The following is an 18429-nucleotide window of genomic DNA, read 5'->3' as shown; positions in this document are numbered from 1 at the left end:
AACCCTCCTCCTCCTCCTCCACCACCACCACCACGATGACCACCTTAATGATGAGAGACACCACCTCCACTAGTACCTTTGTTATAACAACTAGAAGATGCGGTGTTGTTGGCCTGCTGGGCGTTGACAGTGCTCATCGTGATGACAATGCTGTCATCAGTAGCCACTTTAATATGAACCCGATCTTTTCCTTTATTGTTCCATATTTCCTTTTCCAGTACCTGCACTACTAGTGTAGCAACCACACACAAAACCACACAACCTCACCCGACAAAACAACCTCCTACAACAACACAACCAGTACAAAAGCCAAAACACCACCACCCCACCCCCACAGCAACTAAAATGCTCAAGTTTACAGACTTCATTTTCTTCAATGAACTCAATATTCTTCTGTTCTTTGTAGTATTCTTATGTTTATCAAAGCAGAAGATAGTAAAAGAGTACAAGAACTTGGTGATAAAGTTGAACGTATATATAAGAAATATACACAAAATTGGTGTCGACTTTATAGTGAAGAAAAAGTGTACTGAAACGTATTGCGCTAAGTATTTATAGAAGTATAACAAGTGGTATTAGGTGCAAAAGAGATTCGTAAGCGTGTTGTTTACAGTTCAAATTAACCACATAAGGCATTTCTATGACTTAAGTCAACAAAGTGTACTGAAACAAATGAGAAAAACTAGGATAACTTGTTCACTTGGAACCAGGAAAAAGAGAATACGGGTGAATGGTGAGAATAAATAGGTAGAGCTTAATAAAGGATAACTACGTAGTGAAGAAAGAGTCTGAAAAATATTTAGTGCTATGCGTTTATAGAAGAAGAACAAGTGGTACTCCGAGTTTTGGCAAGGAATTCTTCTGGTAAGCGTGCCGTTTAAGTTTATATCTCTCCTCATTGGCCATGTTAGCTTAAACTGATTTCTGATTCTAGCATTAAGCATATAGTGACTGCATCTAAAGTACGGAGAATCAATTTTTTTCGACGTTTGTAGAAAAGTAGAACCACAAGAGTTGTTGGCATTGGTTGTATTGGATGTCGAAATCATACCAGCACCCGTAATTTGTAGACAACAAGTCGGGAATTTGGTCCGTGAAGTGCTTGAGAACGAAGCATTCTCCCGAAGTACCACAGACAATATACGCACACATGCAGTTCACTATCAAAAACATTATAATTTGGTTACATTCACCTCATTTTCAGGTTATAGTATAATAGAAATAAAGAAACAAGAAATTGGTCCAAAGCCCATTTTGGATTCAAAACAATTCTAGAGGACATAATTTTTTTATAATGACTCACAAAACCATTTTCATCAAAGAAATAACTCGAACCCAATTTCTTGATTTTAATAACGCTCAAGGATAAAATAAGTTGGCTTGGTTTATTTTATACTTCTTAAATACCACTTTTACCCTTTCCTGTTAATAAACAAAATTACAAGTGAGAAAACCCGAAACCCCTTTCTTCTCCAACTGACCAGACTTTTTGATTTATGACGCACCTCATCAAACTACAAATCGAATCCCTTCCATGTTTTAATCAAACGAAATTACGAGAGAGAAAATCCAAAACCAAAGTCGAGAAATAGACGAAGTTGTGCAAAGTTTTAGTTATTTTAAAGAAATTGGACAAAGATGGCAACCATTATCCAAAAAATCAAAGACATCGAAGATGAAATACCACACCATTATTATTTTATCTTTTTTTTTTAATTAAACCTTGGTGAATCTTTAGCTCAAATGGTCGAGCACTTTGGAGTTATCCAAAAGTGATGGTGGTTCGATTCCACTAAGATCCTCTAAAATTTTAACGCTAATCAAACAATGATTGTTCATTTTTTACTGTTGAACACGTATTGTTCATATCTGTTTTTGGTATAAACATTTATTGTTCATATCTGTTTTGGGTATGTTTTTTTTTTGGTATGAACACGTATTGTTCATACCTAAAATAGGTATGAATAATCAATGTTCATATCTATTTTGGGTATAAACATTTATTGTTCATATCTGCTTTGGGTATATTTTTTTGTTGGTATGAACACGTATTGTTCATACCTAAAGTAAGTATGAATAATCAATGTTCATACCTAAAGTAAGTATGAATAATCAATGTTCATATCTATTTTGGGTATGAACATTTATTGTTCATATATATTTTAGGTATGAACAATCAATGTTCATATCTGTTTTGGGTTCATGTTTTTTTAAAGTATGTATGAACAATCAATGTTCATATCTGTTTTGGGTATGAACAATCAATGTTCATATCTATTTTGGGTTCATGTTTTTTTTAGGTATGAACATGGATTACTCATACCTAAAGAAGGTATGAACAATCAATGTTCATATCTGTTTTGGGTATGAACATTTATTGTTCATATCTGTTTTGTTCATAGTCCAATATGTATGAACATTCATTGTTCATAACTAATGTTCATAATTTGGGGTATAACAATGATTGTTCATATCTGTTTTGGGTATGAACAGTTATTGTTCATATCTGTTTTGGGTTCATGTTTTCATTGCCACAATCAATGTTCATAGCTGATGTTCAACATGAGTAGGTATGAACAATCAATATTCATACCTATTGTAGATATGAACAATCAATGTTTATAACTGGATCAATGTTCATATATTGATAGGTATGAATAATGTTTGTTCATAACTCAAATAGATATGAACACTCATTGTTCATAGCTAATATTCATAATTGGGGATATGAACAATCAATGTTCATACATAAATAGATTGTTCATACGTGGGGATGAACAATCAATGTTCATAACCGGGTCGTTTCGGTTGGTTCGGCCCATTTATTTTTTTTCTTCAGGGGTAAACTTGAACTTTCATCCACCCGGTCCTTGTGACTCTAGAGTCGCTCCCTGGTAAAGAAAAGTGATGGAGGTGATTCTTAATTATTTGGGACCTCAGTGTGTCATCAGTCTAAGAGTCGTCCACAACAGATTCTCTAAAGTAGTGGTGATGCGTAACAAATAAATAAACAAAAAAATAGGTATAAAACAAACAACACACAGATTCACTGAAGTAATTGAGGTGCCCTGTGACAGTACCCATTCCCTGCATCGTCTTCATGATTCAAATGTATATGGTCCACTCAAGTAGCATCAGTTCGTAAAATTTATATGTTTCGTGCTGCTCCTTTTATGTAAAACCAAAAGGCTTCCAGTTGACGTTTCAGAACGAATCAAGGGTAACATAATAGATAATTCAGTACTTAAAATCGTGGCATGGATGCCAGCTGATTCCTTCATTCTACAAAACTTTTAGGTGCAACTTGGTAGTGTCAGCAAATGTTTATTTTGAACTTGGCTAGATGTGATTGTTAATTCGGTAGTAATGCAGCCTACAAAACAAAATCATGCCCTGACGTACAAAACTTTGCTTTATAACAAGCAGAAGCTCACAACCAAAGTACTTAAACAAAATTTTTATTTCTACGCCAAGTAGTCATAGTAAATAAACCACAAGTGCAACATTGATAAACTGAAACTAAAGACACATTGGAAGAGAAAATGGAACTAACCAACTAAGGTTAGACACATGAAACCTGCATCATATTAACATTAAGATACATGTAACACACTCATCAGGACTCGTGATAACCAGCTAATAGGGGATACAACCGGATCAAACTCTTAAGGATTGTTCATCATGGATGACCAACAAGCACATGATTTGTTATCTGGATCAGTTTAAGAACAACTTTCAAATGTGTTTTCTTCATATGTGACCTTTTGTTTATTACCACAGTATTGATTTTCATCTCAGAACTTGTCTAACTGTATCGAACTTAATTACACTTCAATACTACATGAAGCCTGAAGGCTGTTTTTTGTTCAATGCAAGAATTTCTGAAAAGTAGCGGTTGATTAGGTTAGGTATTACCTCCTTTAATAATCACAACAATGGACGGGAGCATCTTACGAAAGAGGAAGTTGCTTTTCTAATCTGCTAGCCTGAGAGAGAAAGATGGAGGAGATAAAAAAAGAAAAGAGGAGAGGTAATACGTAACATTGCATGAACTAGAGAGAAGACAACAAAGAGAATATCGCGGAAGCTTCTCAAGGGACCTGGATTCAGTGAACCAAACACAGGACTGATTGGTGAGATCAACTTAGCTAAGACATTCTTATATCCCTAAAATCTCTTGTAACAGTTGAATTTAACACCATAAACATGCTAACTGGTTTCAGATAATGGAGTTCTAAGGGGCATCTCCATAGGCGATTTTAGGAAGACTATTATGTAAAACTCATTTATTTTCTTACATGTATTGGAGTTACAGAAGGTCGAAACTAACTAAGGTCATATCCTCTTCTTCTCTCTCTTCTCTCCAAACTTTCTTCTTCATTAGCAATAATATGTTTTGACCACTGAAATTTCGGAGGTCGAGAATAGTTGCAAATAAGATCACATATATAAGCATTGAGGAGTAAGATTCAGGTTCAAATGGTGTACATTACTAAACAAAAGAACAATAAAATCAGTAGTGTCCTAAAAAAAGTCCTAGGCAGCTGTCTACGCAGTCCTGAATAGGCACACATAACCTTTTCTTCTCTAATTAAGGAAGAGCAACAATCATGATATTCCTAAATCAAACTAAAATTTAGCTCCCCCAGTCAATTTGCATTTTGTTCTTTTTGCTCTTCTTCTAATAAACTCCAAATGACAAGATTTGATTTGAAAGTATCATCTCAACCAAGGGAGTCTAATATCACTTTACTCACCACGAAGTCCTCTAGATAAGTTCACTAATCTTCCATATGTCATATAACAGCCAATACTATTGAAATATCGTTCTAGCACACTGAGTGAAGAAGTCAATATTATTAAAAAGCAACTAATTGCTAAGAGTCCTAGCTGACTAGTTCATATATTTGTTTTCGTTTTAATTATGCAAAATTCTTGATTGGAGAGCTCTTGTCCCTTTTAAGTATTTGTGTTTAAACTTGAACTTCACTTAAATGTTTGGTTGGAGAACTCCTATGCACTTTCAGGGAAAAGTGTATGTTTCTTCATTTCTTGTAGCATTATATACACTTATACATAAAATCAACGCCTAGTGCCTCGTGGTCTCAGGCAGCTAGGCAACCCTCCTGCCACCCGACTACTGCCTAGCGCTTGTTAGAACATTGAAAATCAGTAGGGCTTGTATTGGAGTACATGTAATTAGTGTGAATATAAGTACACTGAGATAATAAAAGGTAATTCATAACTGAAATTATATTTTCTCATTAAAATGGTTCAGTCCCCAAGCACATTTAGGTGGTGCAGTTTTGTTCTAAGATTAGGTGGAACTGTTCCATCTCAGCTGCCAAAAAAGAGCAAAGGGCTAAGTCTTATGAACCCGAATGTCAATCAACTTACTAAAAAAAACATAAAAAAAAAACCATAAAAGCTTTGCTCCATTAGAATTGTACCTCAGCTTGAGAATTTTCAGAATTAGAATTCAAAAAGGCGGAGCTCAATCATCCCCTCTTTCCTCTTTGGAGAATACCAAGCTACAACTTTCCCCGAGCGTAGGAGTCTCAGAGAATAACTCAAGCTGTACATGACATCCTCAAAATGTGGGCCATGCCTCTCAGGTGTGGAACCAAGAGAAATCTTGGAATCAATGCGAAAGACGATTGGCCCTATAACCTGTCAATATGATCATACAAGTGATATATGATTAAGTTGTCACTTCCAGACTTCCAGCAGAAGCAAAAGGCTATGCCAGATGATTACTATTTTCTGGTAAAAGTGATAACTACTAGGTATCAAACTTTGTTATATAACAACTATTTCATTGAATTTATGACAGTTCATATTTGCTTTTAACAGAAAATGTTGAATTTCGAATTTCTTTGATTTCATCAACTTGAGTCTCTAAAATCTCAACGCTAGATAATCATTTAACAGTTTATTATGTATCACAATTGAATAATCCAGCAAAGCATCATGTGTGCTGTGAAAGTTAAGTGCAAAAAGTACTTTTAAGGCGCAACAGCCTCCTAGGTGAGGAGGTGCCAAAAACTAGAAAATGTATTTATAAACTATTTCTGAATAGAAATACTTGTTAATGTAAGGAATTCCTTAATTTAAACATTATAAAACATTGTATACTCTTAACTAATCACAATAAGTTTGAATTTGTGTTACCAAGAACGTTATTACAACTTTTGAACTCTTAAATAGTCTTCAACTACCAATTATCTGTTTGCCTATACCTTGAAGAAATAGTAGCAACCATAATGGTATCAATGGAAACTAAATTAAAACATGACAAAAGTACACGATTACAAATTTAGGAATTCCCTTAAAAATTGAAGTATCCAAAAATTGTCATCCTTAAGTCTCTAGGATGTCACCCATCCTCTATTCAACAAAAACATTAATGAAAATTTAGTGAATCTTGATGCAGCTTGTTGACAAAGGCGCCGCCAGGGTGGGTGCCCCTACACGCCAGTTGGAAAACCTAGCTCCTAGCCTCCTTCTGACAACATAGGGAGATGCCTAAGCCACGCTGATTCTGTGTGTGTGTGTGTGTGTACTGAGGGTTGGGTGGGGAGCTTCTTGACGATGTTTGTCTCATTATCAAAAGCTTGGGGGTGTGGGGAAGGTCTCCCCATTTTGTCTTATATGTAATTAACGTGGGTGAATTCAAACCAAATGGAGACCAAGATGATTCCAAAATAGAGAATCACTGTCACTGAATAAACAAAAAACTATACTACGCTTTGCTATTTAGAATGACATTAGGGACTAAACTGCTGTTCTTTTAACTGAATCCAAGTAACAAGCAGACCTTTCATCTTTCAGGTCAGAAACTCAACCAAAAGGATCTTTAGACCCAGTATATATTAATACTAATGCATAACTTTATAACTGTAGCTATGTTAATGCTATTCAAATAGAAGGATAATTCCTGCAATGATCTGAACAATCCTCCACTTCACACAGAAAGTGCTGAGAACCAAAAGGGTACAAATTACAATACCTGCTGTTGCAAGATAACATTGAGCCTTGGAGGAGCGAGTGGATTTGCTTCTCTTTCTGTGTGAGCATTTTGAAAAGCATTTGAAACTATATGGGCAGCTCCCTTTGCAAAAGCTGAAGCTGAACAAATGTCTAGACGAGTATCAACCCGGGTCAAATCCCCATATGACTTCCTGAATTTCCCGTGCTGGAAAGTATAGCAAATGGAGCCAAAAAAGTCAGCATTAAACATGCTTCTTTGCTTGGTGTAGGAACCTATAGACATTCCATCTTCTGATGGTGCCAAATTAACAACAGCTGACCTCTCCTTATCCCCAAACCATGCAGTACAGGTACCGCCTAATAATGTACAAAAGAAAACATTGAACAAAGATAAACAAAGAAAGTTTCTGGGAAAGCAACCAAATGCCACACTAAACAATGAGACCACAACATAATGAACTTTAAAAACTTAACAGTAACTATGCAGTGGGAAAACCAAAACTGAAGAACAGCAAACTTCATGTTATAATCCTATACAGAAAACCAAACAGTTCTACCAACAGATTCATCTAGACTTACAACGAGAAACACAAGCTTGGATGGACCATGGTCCCAAAATTCCTATGGGATTACTTCAAGTACATGTCGGTGCGTTCACTGTATAGACCAGTTGAGTAAATTCATGTAATATGGGAGCGTTCAGACTTACTCAAGTTATGTGAAGAAGAGGAGATGGGCTGAAACCTTCAGATCTGTTATCTCTCTAAGTTTCTCCAACCCTTTTAGTTATTGTCAAATACTTCAAGTTGTTATCAGAGCCAAATTGTATACAACTTCCATGGTTTTTTCTCTTCTCCTTCTCCCTCTATGTATTCTTTATGTTAGTATCTTGGGAGGAGCATAGTCTACCCTACCTTTAAAAGAAAGTAAGAAACTAATGAAACAAGTAATTAGTTTTACCATGCACGCAGAGTCTGTAAACTAAACAGGCATCATACTGAAGCAAACAAGGCATGCATCACAAGCACAGGTAAAGTGCACCAAATTTCAGTTTTCCAGTCTTACGGCAGAAAAATTGTTTAGAAATTTGTAGAATCAAAGTAATGAATAAGAAAGGCAGCAACATTTCACAAGAAGGAACAGGAGGAACTATACGAGCATAAGGAAGGAAAATTACCAAGGATTCCCGATATTGCAGCATGAGGTTCTTTGAGACGTACATCATAAGAAGGCCACAAAAATTTACCCTTCTCTGTCGTAATAATGATATCTTTTTTTTTCTCCACTTGTCTCCAAATGTCACTGCTCTTCTCATAAGAGAAGGCAGCTTTTGCACATATTCCAGGCATTAAAGCTAAAGGCTGGTCACCATTTATGGCATTAACAGCCTGTGGATGGCCGCTATTTTTGTTCACACCAAACCGGTATCTCAATCCAGAATCAGAAATGAGAGATGACATATCCAATGAGATCGACTCTGGCACATCCCAATATTTTCCGTTACGGTCAATGAAAAGCTCAGGCCATGCTGCTTCCAGTGTAATATCATGTTCAGGTAGCTGCATATTCAAGAAACTCTGAGAAACAATCTGGTAGATCTTTCATAAACAAGTACCTTATAGGAGTTAAGTAGCTCATAAGTCGTTAAAAGTTCCAAGAAAGAATTATTTTATCTTTGCCTCAACACCACCACAAAAGTAAATATAGAAAGAAATAAATTAATTAAAAGCGTCTGGTCATCCCATGGAGGATCAAAGACTTGACAGTACACAAGTCCTACGTCTTTTGGGTGTCACTTTTGGAATAAATACTTTATGGATTTGTTATAGTTTTTCTCCATAGCTTATTCTTGAAAACATATAGGATTTTCAAAAGACATACGATCAATCACCAAGGAGAGGAGACCACTTAAATATGATGAAGCAAATGAGAGCCGTGTTGCATGCAATTCAGAAGGAGGGATAAACAGCGGTAACTTCGTTAGCCTATGTATAGCTTTGACAAAGAGACTTGAAATTCCCTAGCTGATTTAGAGAAAGGACAAGACCTCTGACAGCTGCAAGGCAAGCTATATAACAAGAATCAAAGAGAGAAATTGGTACAGATATGGTGTAAGAGAAAGACAGCAACAGAAATATGCACAACAATTGAGTAACAAGATGACAGATGTGTTATGATAAAAGATCTGATGAGTGACGACCAACAAAGTCGTCTATCTTTCTTCTCCAGAATATTCTGGATTTGATAAGTTTTCTTTCTTGGTTGAGGGGAAAAAGCGAGGAAATCCTAAGGTTACATGGTCCTGATACTATATGTTTTTTTTTAAAAAAGTTCAAAGAAAAACTGCTTGACATTTTCTAACAACAGAACATTCATTATAGATGTAGGAAATATAAAGCATGCTTCCTTCGCAGCGCACTAAGAAAGCCCTACAACCAAATTAAATGAATTACAAAATATTCCCATCATATAAAAAAAAATCCTTAAATCTCAACCTCACTAAAAGCCTAAAGAGAATTCCCTTTTGATTCTAGGATGATCCGTTGCATATCTCTCTCAGCATTGTCAAAAACCCTGCTATTCCTTTCCTTCCAGAAAACCCATATGGACATCTCGGATTAGAACCTAAGTCACATTGACACAGATATGCGTGTCAGTTTCCAACACAGATACGGAGTGTCTGACTCAGGGACCTATATGAATAGGACATGGATACAGCTAACTATAAATAAAACTATTACTTTTTTATAGTTACACAAATAATTATGGGACTCAATACCTTAAAAAGCGCCTCCTTACAAATAAATAACTATGAAAGTAGCATATCATCGAGTTGTAACTATGTTAAAAAAATAATTTTATTAGTCTTTTATAGTACAGAAAAAATACTTTAATCCGTGTTTCTGTGTGTCTGACACAGATTATTTTAAGAATATGAAGTTTTCATGTTACTAAGGCTAAAAAGGGGCTGATAGTAACAACTTGAAAATTGAATAATTGATGAATCATCCTTTTGTTCGCTCTCCCTTCCTGGTGATATTTCCTGGACTTACTTGATAAATCTAACACATTTGACTAATATACCGACTTATTTTATATGGTGCTGAAATCATCTTTTTCCCCCCATATTGGACTAAAAGCTACATATATTTCCAAAAACCTGCCCTTCCAAATGAAAGCAACTTCACGCACAATATAAATAGAAAAAAAAAATATGAGCAACGACACTTTCATTGGAACCACAATACATTTCACAAATGCTTGTGGCATACATGTTGAGCATTGCTAGTGAGTTACTACTAGCTGGTCAATGAATCCAAATATTTCTGCCAGTGAATGGAGAGTATCTCTGCACATTAAATTATGTTATTTAAACTTAGTGATATAGGTAAAAGAGCATAATCCCTTTCCCTATTGTGCTCCATTTTGGCTTTTGGACATAGTGAATTAGGTACGGCTAAATGATTTTAAATGACTTTTGCATACACCTATGTGTCATGGACTTATGATCTCGCTTTATTATTGTCATTATTATCATTTTCTCTTTGCTATAATCATCTCATGGGGGTGTGTTATATCTGCATAGTTAGAAGCACCATAAGCAATTAGTAAAATGGTCCATCCAAATAATAAGTTACCCCTGGTGGCTAGTGTAAGTAAGTTCCCTACAAGGAAAGACAGGATCTTTTGAAAGCTCTGGACTCAATTGAATGCACTTCTAGATCATTAATCGTGACTAGTACTGGTGCTATAGTTTTAACCAGACAGCTAAAAGCCACAAACACAAATTGCTCACTAGCGCAGCATTAACCTCATGCCAAGGCCTTAAAAGGGGTATGAAACAAAGACTGGGCGAGAATCAAGACATACGAGTTATGTGCCTTGCAATAAAAACTTAAAATAAGCTAATGGTGCTTCCTCTAATTGAATCTGACACAAGGTCTGCTGCCTAAACTGAATATGTTCCTAGAATGTCCTATTCAACAAAAGTATATAAAACATTCCTCCCAACATGACAAGAAAAATAAAAAATATTAGAGAATAACCAAATATGCATACCATTATCAGTGATATCTAGAAAACTTGCCTTGTGAAAAAACTTTGCCTTGGAGCGACGTCCCTTTCTCTCCCCATGCTGTTCTGTGCTTAGAAGTAATGATGATGCAGGACCTAGAGAAAATTGGGTGCATAAGCCAAGTGCAAATAATGACTTATCAACGAAATGCCTTGCCACATCCCGAAATGCTGGTAGTTCCCACTCTGCACCACCAAACAGTTCTGCTTTGATTGATGATATTAGTTTCTTGGGACGAAACTGACCAATTACTCCACACCACCTATCAAGTATCAAGAAAGAATTCAAGATAAGCTGGCAAATTTAAGCACAAACAAAGAGTTGCAAATAACAGTACATACCAATTATCAGTAGAAGGTCTAAGCAAGAGAGACTGGAGTAGAAAAGAACCAAGTTCCTTCTTAGAAGTAGGTGAGTAAGCAGGAATGATACCAAGAGGGAACCCATTACTCAACAGTGAGAGCTGTTGAGTTCTGAGAGCTCGGCTAGCTTTGGAGCCGTCAAGTGGTATAGGCTCACCAGGTACAAACCGAGCCGAGCCGTCAACAAGTGTTTGTGGCGATGATATATTTAAGTCCCAGAATGTTGAGTCCATTGCCAGTCTCAAATTTGCCATTCTGTTTTCTCTTTCTTTGTTTCAGGTTTGCTCTCTTTTCTTATCTATGTTGTGTTGCATATTTTGTAGTGAATGTGGCTGTTTACTTTATGTTGTCTAAAGGGAAAGGGTTTGCGTGGGTTTATCAGTTCAGACTTCAGACCCACCCTTGAATTTTAATGGACCAAGACCCAACCCATGTGGTGTCGCCCAATTATTTCAAACGGGGCCGAAATATCGACCAAAATGCCCCTTGTGTATAGGTAATTGGCTATTTTAGAGTATATATTAGGGATGTGGGTATTAATGGGAATAGCTTAGTTGGTCCTAGGAGATTAGTTGTCCAGAGTGTTGATGTGATTCCAATTACTTTATTGCATAATATGTTATACATCTTTATCGATGAAAAAAATGATGTAAAAAGTTGTTGGGATACATCTACAATTGAAGGAGCAACAAGCTTAAGATGTGGATGCATAATGTGATTGGTTTGTCGGTTTCCTAAGATTATCACCAAGAGACTAATTCATGTTGCTTCAAAACTCATAACTAAGATTATCACCAAGAGACTATCATGTGTAGCTTCAAAAATCATATTACTGGAACAGTGTGGCTCTATCCCAGCTGAGATCATACATTCTTGTATTGGTTTAGCATCTGGTATAATGAAAAACATGAGAGAGAAAATACGTTGTTCGTTGGTTAGATGGGATTCCGGAATGTCTATCAATCTAATAGGGTTGGCAGCTGATTGTTATAGGAAGAAGTTAACTAACAAAAAAAAAGAGATCCGTTCGTGCGTTTTTTTTAATAAAATAAGGAAAATGGGAGAAACAATTAAAAACATTAAAGCTAGACAAATATTTGATAGCCGTGGAAACCCTGTGTTGTTGAAGTGGACCTTTTTCTTTATGATTTGGAACTCTAGCAAGAGCTGTTGTTCCAAGTGGCGCTTCAACTGGTATTTATGAGCTTTGGAATTAAGAGAAGGGGGATCAGATTACCTTGGGAAAGGTTCTCTATGGTTACGGAGAATGTAAATGCAAATGTTGGGACGGCATTGATTGGGAAGGGTCCAACCAAGTAGACTGAGATTGACAACTTCACGGTACAACAGTTCAATGGAACAAACAATGAGTGGGGTTGGTGCAAGCAGTGAAGCAGAAGGTTGGTGCAAATGCAATTTTGGCTGTGTCTACTACTCTATGTAAAACAGGAGCTACTGTGATTAAGATCCCTTTCTACAAGTACATGGCCAATCTTGCTGGTAACAAGAATTTACTGCTGCATGTACCAGCATTCAACGTCATCAATGGAGGTTCACATGCAGGCAATAAGACGGCAATGCCTGAGTTTATGATTCTTCCCATGGGGGCATCTTCTTTTAAGGAGGCAATGATCAAGAAGAAGTATGGTAAAGATGCTACTAATGTTAGTACTGAAGGTGGTTTTGCTCATAATTTTCAAGAAAGCAAAGAGGGTCTTGAACTGCTAAAAACAAAGGCTGGACGTACATACTGGAAAAGTTGTGATTGGGAGAGATGGATGTCGCTGCTTCTGAGTTTTATGATAGAAGGGATAAAACTTATGGTTTGAATTTCAAAGAAGAGAAAAACGATAGGTCACAAAAAATATCAGGGGTCAGTTTGAAGAATGTTTACAAGTCCTTTGTGGAAGATTACCTTATTGTATCTATTGAAGACCCATTTGATCAAGATGATTGGGAACACTATGCCAAGTTAACTTGTGAGACGGAGCGCCAGGTACAAATTGTCAGGGATGATCTACTTGTTACCAGTCCTAAGCGTGTGGATAAGGCAATCAAGGAGAACACCTGCAATGCCCTTCTTCTGAAGGTTAATCAAATTGGTTCTGTTACTGAGAACATTGAAGTTGTTAGAATGTCTACGAATGCCGGATGTGGTGTGATGGGAAACCACAACAGTGGAGAAACTGAGGAGGATACGACGTTTATTGCAGGCCTTTATGTTGGTCTGCCCACGGGCCAAATCAAGACCGGAGCTCCATGCAGATCTCGCTGCCTATTTTCCTTTCTCACATAAAGAATACTCGAGTCTTATTGTCTCTCTGACCACTATGTTATTTCTTACTGCACGCTATTTATTTCTTACTGCACGCTATTTATTTTAGTAGTTCCCTGTTATTGAGATTATTTGAAATTATAATATTTGGTGAGGTTTGCTAATGTCAGTTAATATTTTTTACCGAGAGTGACTCTTAAGGATAAAACTGTCGAAAACGTAACTCTCAGGGATGCCTTTTTTTTTCGGTAACTCATAAGGATCGGGTAGATGAAAGGTCAAGTATACCTTTGACGCAAAATAAAAAACGGATCGGGTAGATGAAATATCAAGTATACCCCTGACACGAAATAATTAACGGCCCGGCCCAGACGAAATGACATGGTGTATTTAGTATGAACAATCATTGTTCATACCTTTAAGCAGGTGTGAACACTCATTGTTCATACCCCCAATTACAAACATTAGCTATGAACAATAAGTGTTCATACCTATTGGAGCTATGAACAATGATCCAATAGGTATGAACATTGATCCATTTATGAACATGGATTATTCATACCTACTAGATTTTTGGACCCGTTCAACGAACGGGGACCGTTTTTATATAATTTTTTTATATTTTATTATTATGTATAAAAAATCTTACTTCCAAACTATATTGAAATTCATACAGCAAATTAATTAATCAAAGTTCCCAGTGCCAATAATTTGTTATGGCTATTAAACAAAGTTACAAATATAGAACATTGAGCAAAATCCATTAAAAAGTAAAAAACTTGCGTTGTTGGTCATCAGTTAGGGGAAGACTGGCACGAAGGAGCTCCACCGACATTTCATTATAGCACTTGTTGCTTCTAACCCCAATAACTGCAACATTTTGACCCACTAAGGAAAGCAATTAATGTAGCCACTTGAGTCGTTATAAGTAACTTAAGCTAAATAAATGTATGTGTGAACTTATTATTTTACATCAACGAACGTTCCATCTTCACATCCTTTTGGGAAAATTGAATGAGAACCAAACTCCAATTTTTTCAATTATTATATTCTATGTGATTAAAATTAAAATCAATTGAAGTAGAAACATGTTATCAATTCCGATGGATCTATGAATATATAAAGAGGGTACAACTACTGATATCAAATCGATTAACCAATTATGGAATTTTGCTTTAACCATATTATACTATCCTGCGTATTAGATATGTTTTCTTAAGCCTCTTAGAATTACCACTAAGCTAGGTGACCTATTGGCCATACTTTTAACCTTTTTCTTCTTTTGCTTACTTACAAATGGTGACCTCCATATATTAGGTATGCATGCACCTTACGAATTGAAAGGAAATTGAAGTGTCTATGTATGCTAATTTTCCTTCTCCAAATATTTAATTTCAAACTCATTTATACTCTTAAACATCCCAAATATGCCATATTCACCAAGATGATTATGCAATCCCGCATACATGGGACTTCCGACCAAAAAACTAATCCAATCAATTCAACACTCAACAAATTCTTTAGAAAAGTAAAATATTGGTAAAATCATGTCAGCCAGTACATCCAATTTGATTTTTCAATTTTTGTCAATTTAAATATATATAATTCTACTTGAACTAAACCATAAAGCTACACGCATCTGAACCACAAAATAGAATGGGTAGTAGGATGCATGTTCACTCCTAAAACACTAAGGCAAATGTATGTTAGAAAAATGAAAAGAGTGTTACACCATCCTCTAAAACTGTTATTCACCTATTGCTTTTAAATTATGTGCTCCGCTCAGTCACAATGTGGCTGAGTTTCTCTCCCCATCCTTACTCTAAAATTGTGTATTTAATAGTTTGCTAATACTTGTAGAGTCATACATTTTATCTTTCGAAACAAAACTACTCAACTGAAAAACCAAATACACCAAGAAACCAAATAGCAAATGCCCCTCACGCCAATGGTCAATAGTTCTTGAGTCCCATTTTTTTTATCGAAAATAATTAAAAAGTTAATAGCAAACTCCTATAATCCAAAGAAGTCATAAGTGATTGTCAAGTACACTAAGTTGGAATGAAGTAAACTTAATCTAAAGAACCAAACCTATGTGGGAAAAAATTTGATGAAACCTTTTGAGAATTACCAATTAACTTTGTAGCGGTGTGCTCAACATCGATCTGTCCGCCCTTTTCTTTTTTTTTTTATTTTTTTGCACTGACTTAACATGAAGATTTTTTCGGCACGGATGTCACGATGTTATTCATTTTACTACCCCTCAAGATTGTTCAGTGTTTCTTGACAAATAAAAAAAAAAAACATACTCACTATAACTTGCACAATTTAGTGCAGAACCTGTTCTATATTGAGTGATCAAGTAATTACAATGGTGGCAGGAACGTACATCCCTGTGACCTGACACCTGAGATGCATCTAAAAAAATCCGTGCATTTGGCCATCCCCATTGAACTGAGGTGATTTTAAAAGTATGGGACATCCTTCTTCAATGTGCAAAAAAACTTTGAGTGCATATACGGGAGAAACTTAAGTCTTTCAATGTGTGCAATGGAAGCAAACCTGCAATTGAAGTATTCTCTTTGGAGCTATTGAAAAAAGCACTTGGTATACCACTTTCGGAGGGAAGTGTGGGCAATGTTTTAATGATAGTTTTGGCGGTCTAACACCGGTGGCGTAACTATTCCTTCTCGGATTCGTGGACGATGGGTGTGTCTATAGAATTATAGCATCGATCAATGTGCATACATATGTTTATAGCAATTGACATCTAATTCACTGAAGAGGATATGCTACAAACTGATCAAATACTCATATACGTCAAGCTGTTTTCAAATACTAACCACTTGACAAATAATCTGATTTTTAGTAAGTCACTACTCAGTCCATTTAGATGATGTTGGTTCCATTGAGTTTACCAATGAACAACCATTAGCTAGATTTTTCATTTATTGATAGATTAATGTAAATAGCAGTTAATCGTGCCTTTATCAATATGCATTCACAATCCCCTAATAACATGCATAGGGAACATGAATATGAATGAAACCTACTTGTTCAAGTACAGGCAGATGAAGCAAAATTATGTCGATTGACAATTGCCAGATAAAGGCCATCGTCTAATGGCCTCGCATAGTCAGGTACAGCTGCGGCCAATGACAAATTTTGGTTGTTTCAAGTTAATGTCAGAGGCAGCCTTTGCAAGCTAGGTTGCCATTAATAATTTTATTTGCTACCATTGTGATTGTAGTGAGATATGGTGAGCCGATCAAAATTTGGTCATCATCGCAAGACATCACGTAAAGTCACCAGCAGTCACATGGCTTGAAAGATCACTTCTCATTGTGTAGCCAACTATCATTTTGTATGGCAACTTTACTTTCCATCTCCTTTGTAGTCAGTATTTGAATTCTTTGTTGTAGCGCTTGTATCATAAAAAATAAGATAAGGTAAGGTATAAAGCAAGAAGCGGTTTAGTTCAGATCCGTAACAGCTAGAGCTAAAACAAATCACTTCTACTTTTAGCCAGTTTGCAAGATGAGGTTCCAGTCTCCACTAACCTGTTGAGCCCCTCTTTCAGTTTACTTTGCAACTCTTACAACCTTGAGAGATGTACTCACTTGTCATTCTTTTCTTTCTATAGATCACCATGCTTCTACTCCTTTTGAATTTATTCACTACAATGTCTTGGTGTCTCAAGTTAGTTCTTGCTCTGGGTGGCTTCTCGTCAAGATGGAGGGCTATATATAAAAATGAGCTAGCACAACGACAATAGAATCAACCAGATTAGACTTGATGCAAAATGATTTAATTTCGAATGAACTCTTCCAGCCGCATATATGCATGCCATGGAGGGCTAAGATTATAGCTGTCCAAGAACTATAAAAAAAGTCTCCTTCATTAATTCAATTTATATATGCAAAAGATGAAGAACTCTCCATCCATCCATGGGGACATTGTTTTAATAGAATTTAGGGGGAAAAGAGCACACATGCATGCATGGATGTGGCTTTGATTATACCATCAAAACTTAGAGAATATAGAGAAACAATTAGAAGAAGTTACTTGAATTCAAGAGTGATAGCAACTCTTACTTTTCTGAAAACCCCCAAGCTTGATTCACATAAGTGGTGCTTGTTTCGTAAAGTTATCCCTACAATTAAAAAAAAAAAAGACTACACATATAACACCATTAATTAACAAATAATCAAAACTACACTACTTTAAATAATCAAAGCCACCTTGCAGTTCATCGAACACTTTTTTCTTCATAACTTTTGTGAAATTCAGTTAACAAACATAGAAAGTAAGAAAATATATTGAAAACCCAAGAGAGACAGAGAACACGATAGTTTATTACAGCTAGGTTTGATACTTTCTTAAATTTTAATTGACTAAAATCCACACAAAATAATGATAATTCAAAAAACATAGACTGTTAGCAAACATTGACTACAAAATAAATTGAGTTCAAAGTTATGTAACTTAATATAATTGTTATGTTGAATTATTAATATTTTACAAAGGAATCCACCTATTCTCAGTCTTAGCTTAGGAAAATAATCGAAGCAGTATATTTGCTACAAAGAGCCAAAATAACTCCGCTTATGATATTACCAATTTTCATGAAGACAAAATTAAATGAGATCAGAAAATGAAGATATTTCAGAAGATCCTCTTTTGCTTCCAACTCATCACATCATGTCCCTTTGTCTGTCTGGAATCTG

The 18429-nt window shown here is 35.9% G+C and overlaps 1 protein-coding gene and 1 pseudogene across 4 annotated transcripts; one reads left to right on the top strand and one right to left on the bottom strand.

Annotated features, from left to right (window-relative positions):
- Nucleotides 1-3630: 3630 nt before the first annotated feature.
- Nucleotides 3631-11775, bottom strand: LOC147483328 (protein TRIGALACTOSYLDIACYLGLYCEROL 4, chloroplastic-like). 4 transcript variants are annotated; one of them, XM_086580105.1, is made up of 6 exons: nucleotides 11407-11775; nucleotides 11078-11327; nucleotides 8168-8549; nucleotides 7010-7347; nucleotides 5451-5670; nucleotides 3631-3986 (listed from the first exon to the last, which is right to left on the bottom strand). In XM_086580105.1, exons 1-5 carry the CDS (start codon nucleotides 11679-11681, stop codon nucleotides 5473-5475), a joined length of 1443 nt encoding a protein of 480 aa, XP_086436231.1. In that variant the 5' UTR covers nucleotides 11682-11775; the 3' UTR covers nucleotides 3631-3986; nucleotides 5451-5472. The 4 variants fall into 4 exon arrangements, with proteins under 4 accessions (XP_086436231.1, XP_086436230.1, XP_086436229.1 ...); XM_086580104.1 differs by having other exon boundaries at nucleotides 3950-4100; XM_086580103.1 differs by lacking the exon at nucleotides 3631-3986 and adding an exon at nucleotides 5236-5341 and having other exon boundaries at nucleotides 11407-11774.
- Nucleotides 11776-12059: 284 nt separating this feature from the next.
- LOC147483327 (enolase pseudogene) lies at nucleotides 12060-13723 on the top strand (annotated as a pseudogene).
- The last annotated feature ends 4706 nt before the right edge of the window (nucleotides 13724-18429 follow it).

The sequence above is a fragment of the Coptis chinensis genome, chromosome 8, assembly GCF_015680905.1.
Source record: "Coptis chinensis isolate HL-2020 chromosome 8, ASM1568090v1, whole genome shotgun sequence".
Taxonomy (NCBI): domain Eukaryota; kingdom Viridiplantae; phylum Streptophyta; class Magnoliopsida; order Ranunculales; family Ranunculaceae; genus Coptis; species Coptis chinensis.
Note: the sequence above shows the minus strand (reverse complement) of the source record. Positions and strands in the feature narration are given on the sequence as shown.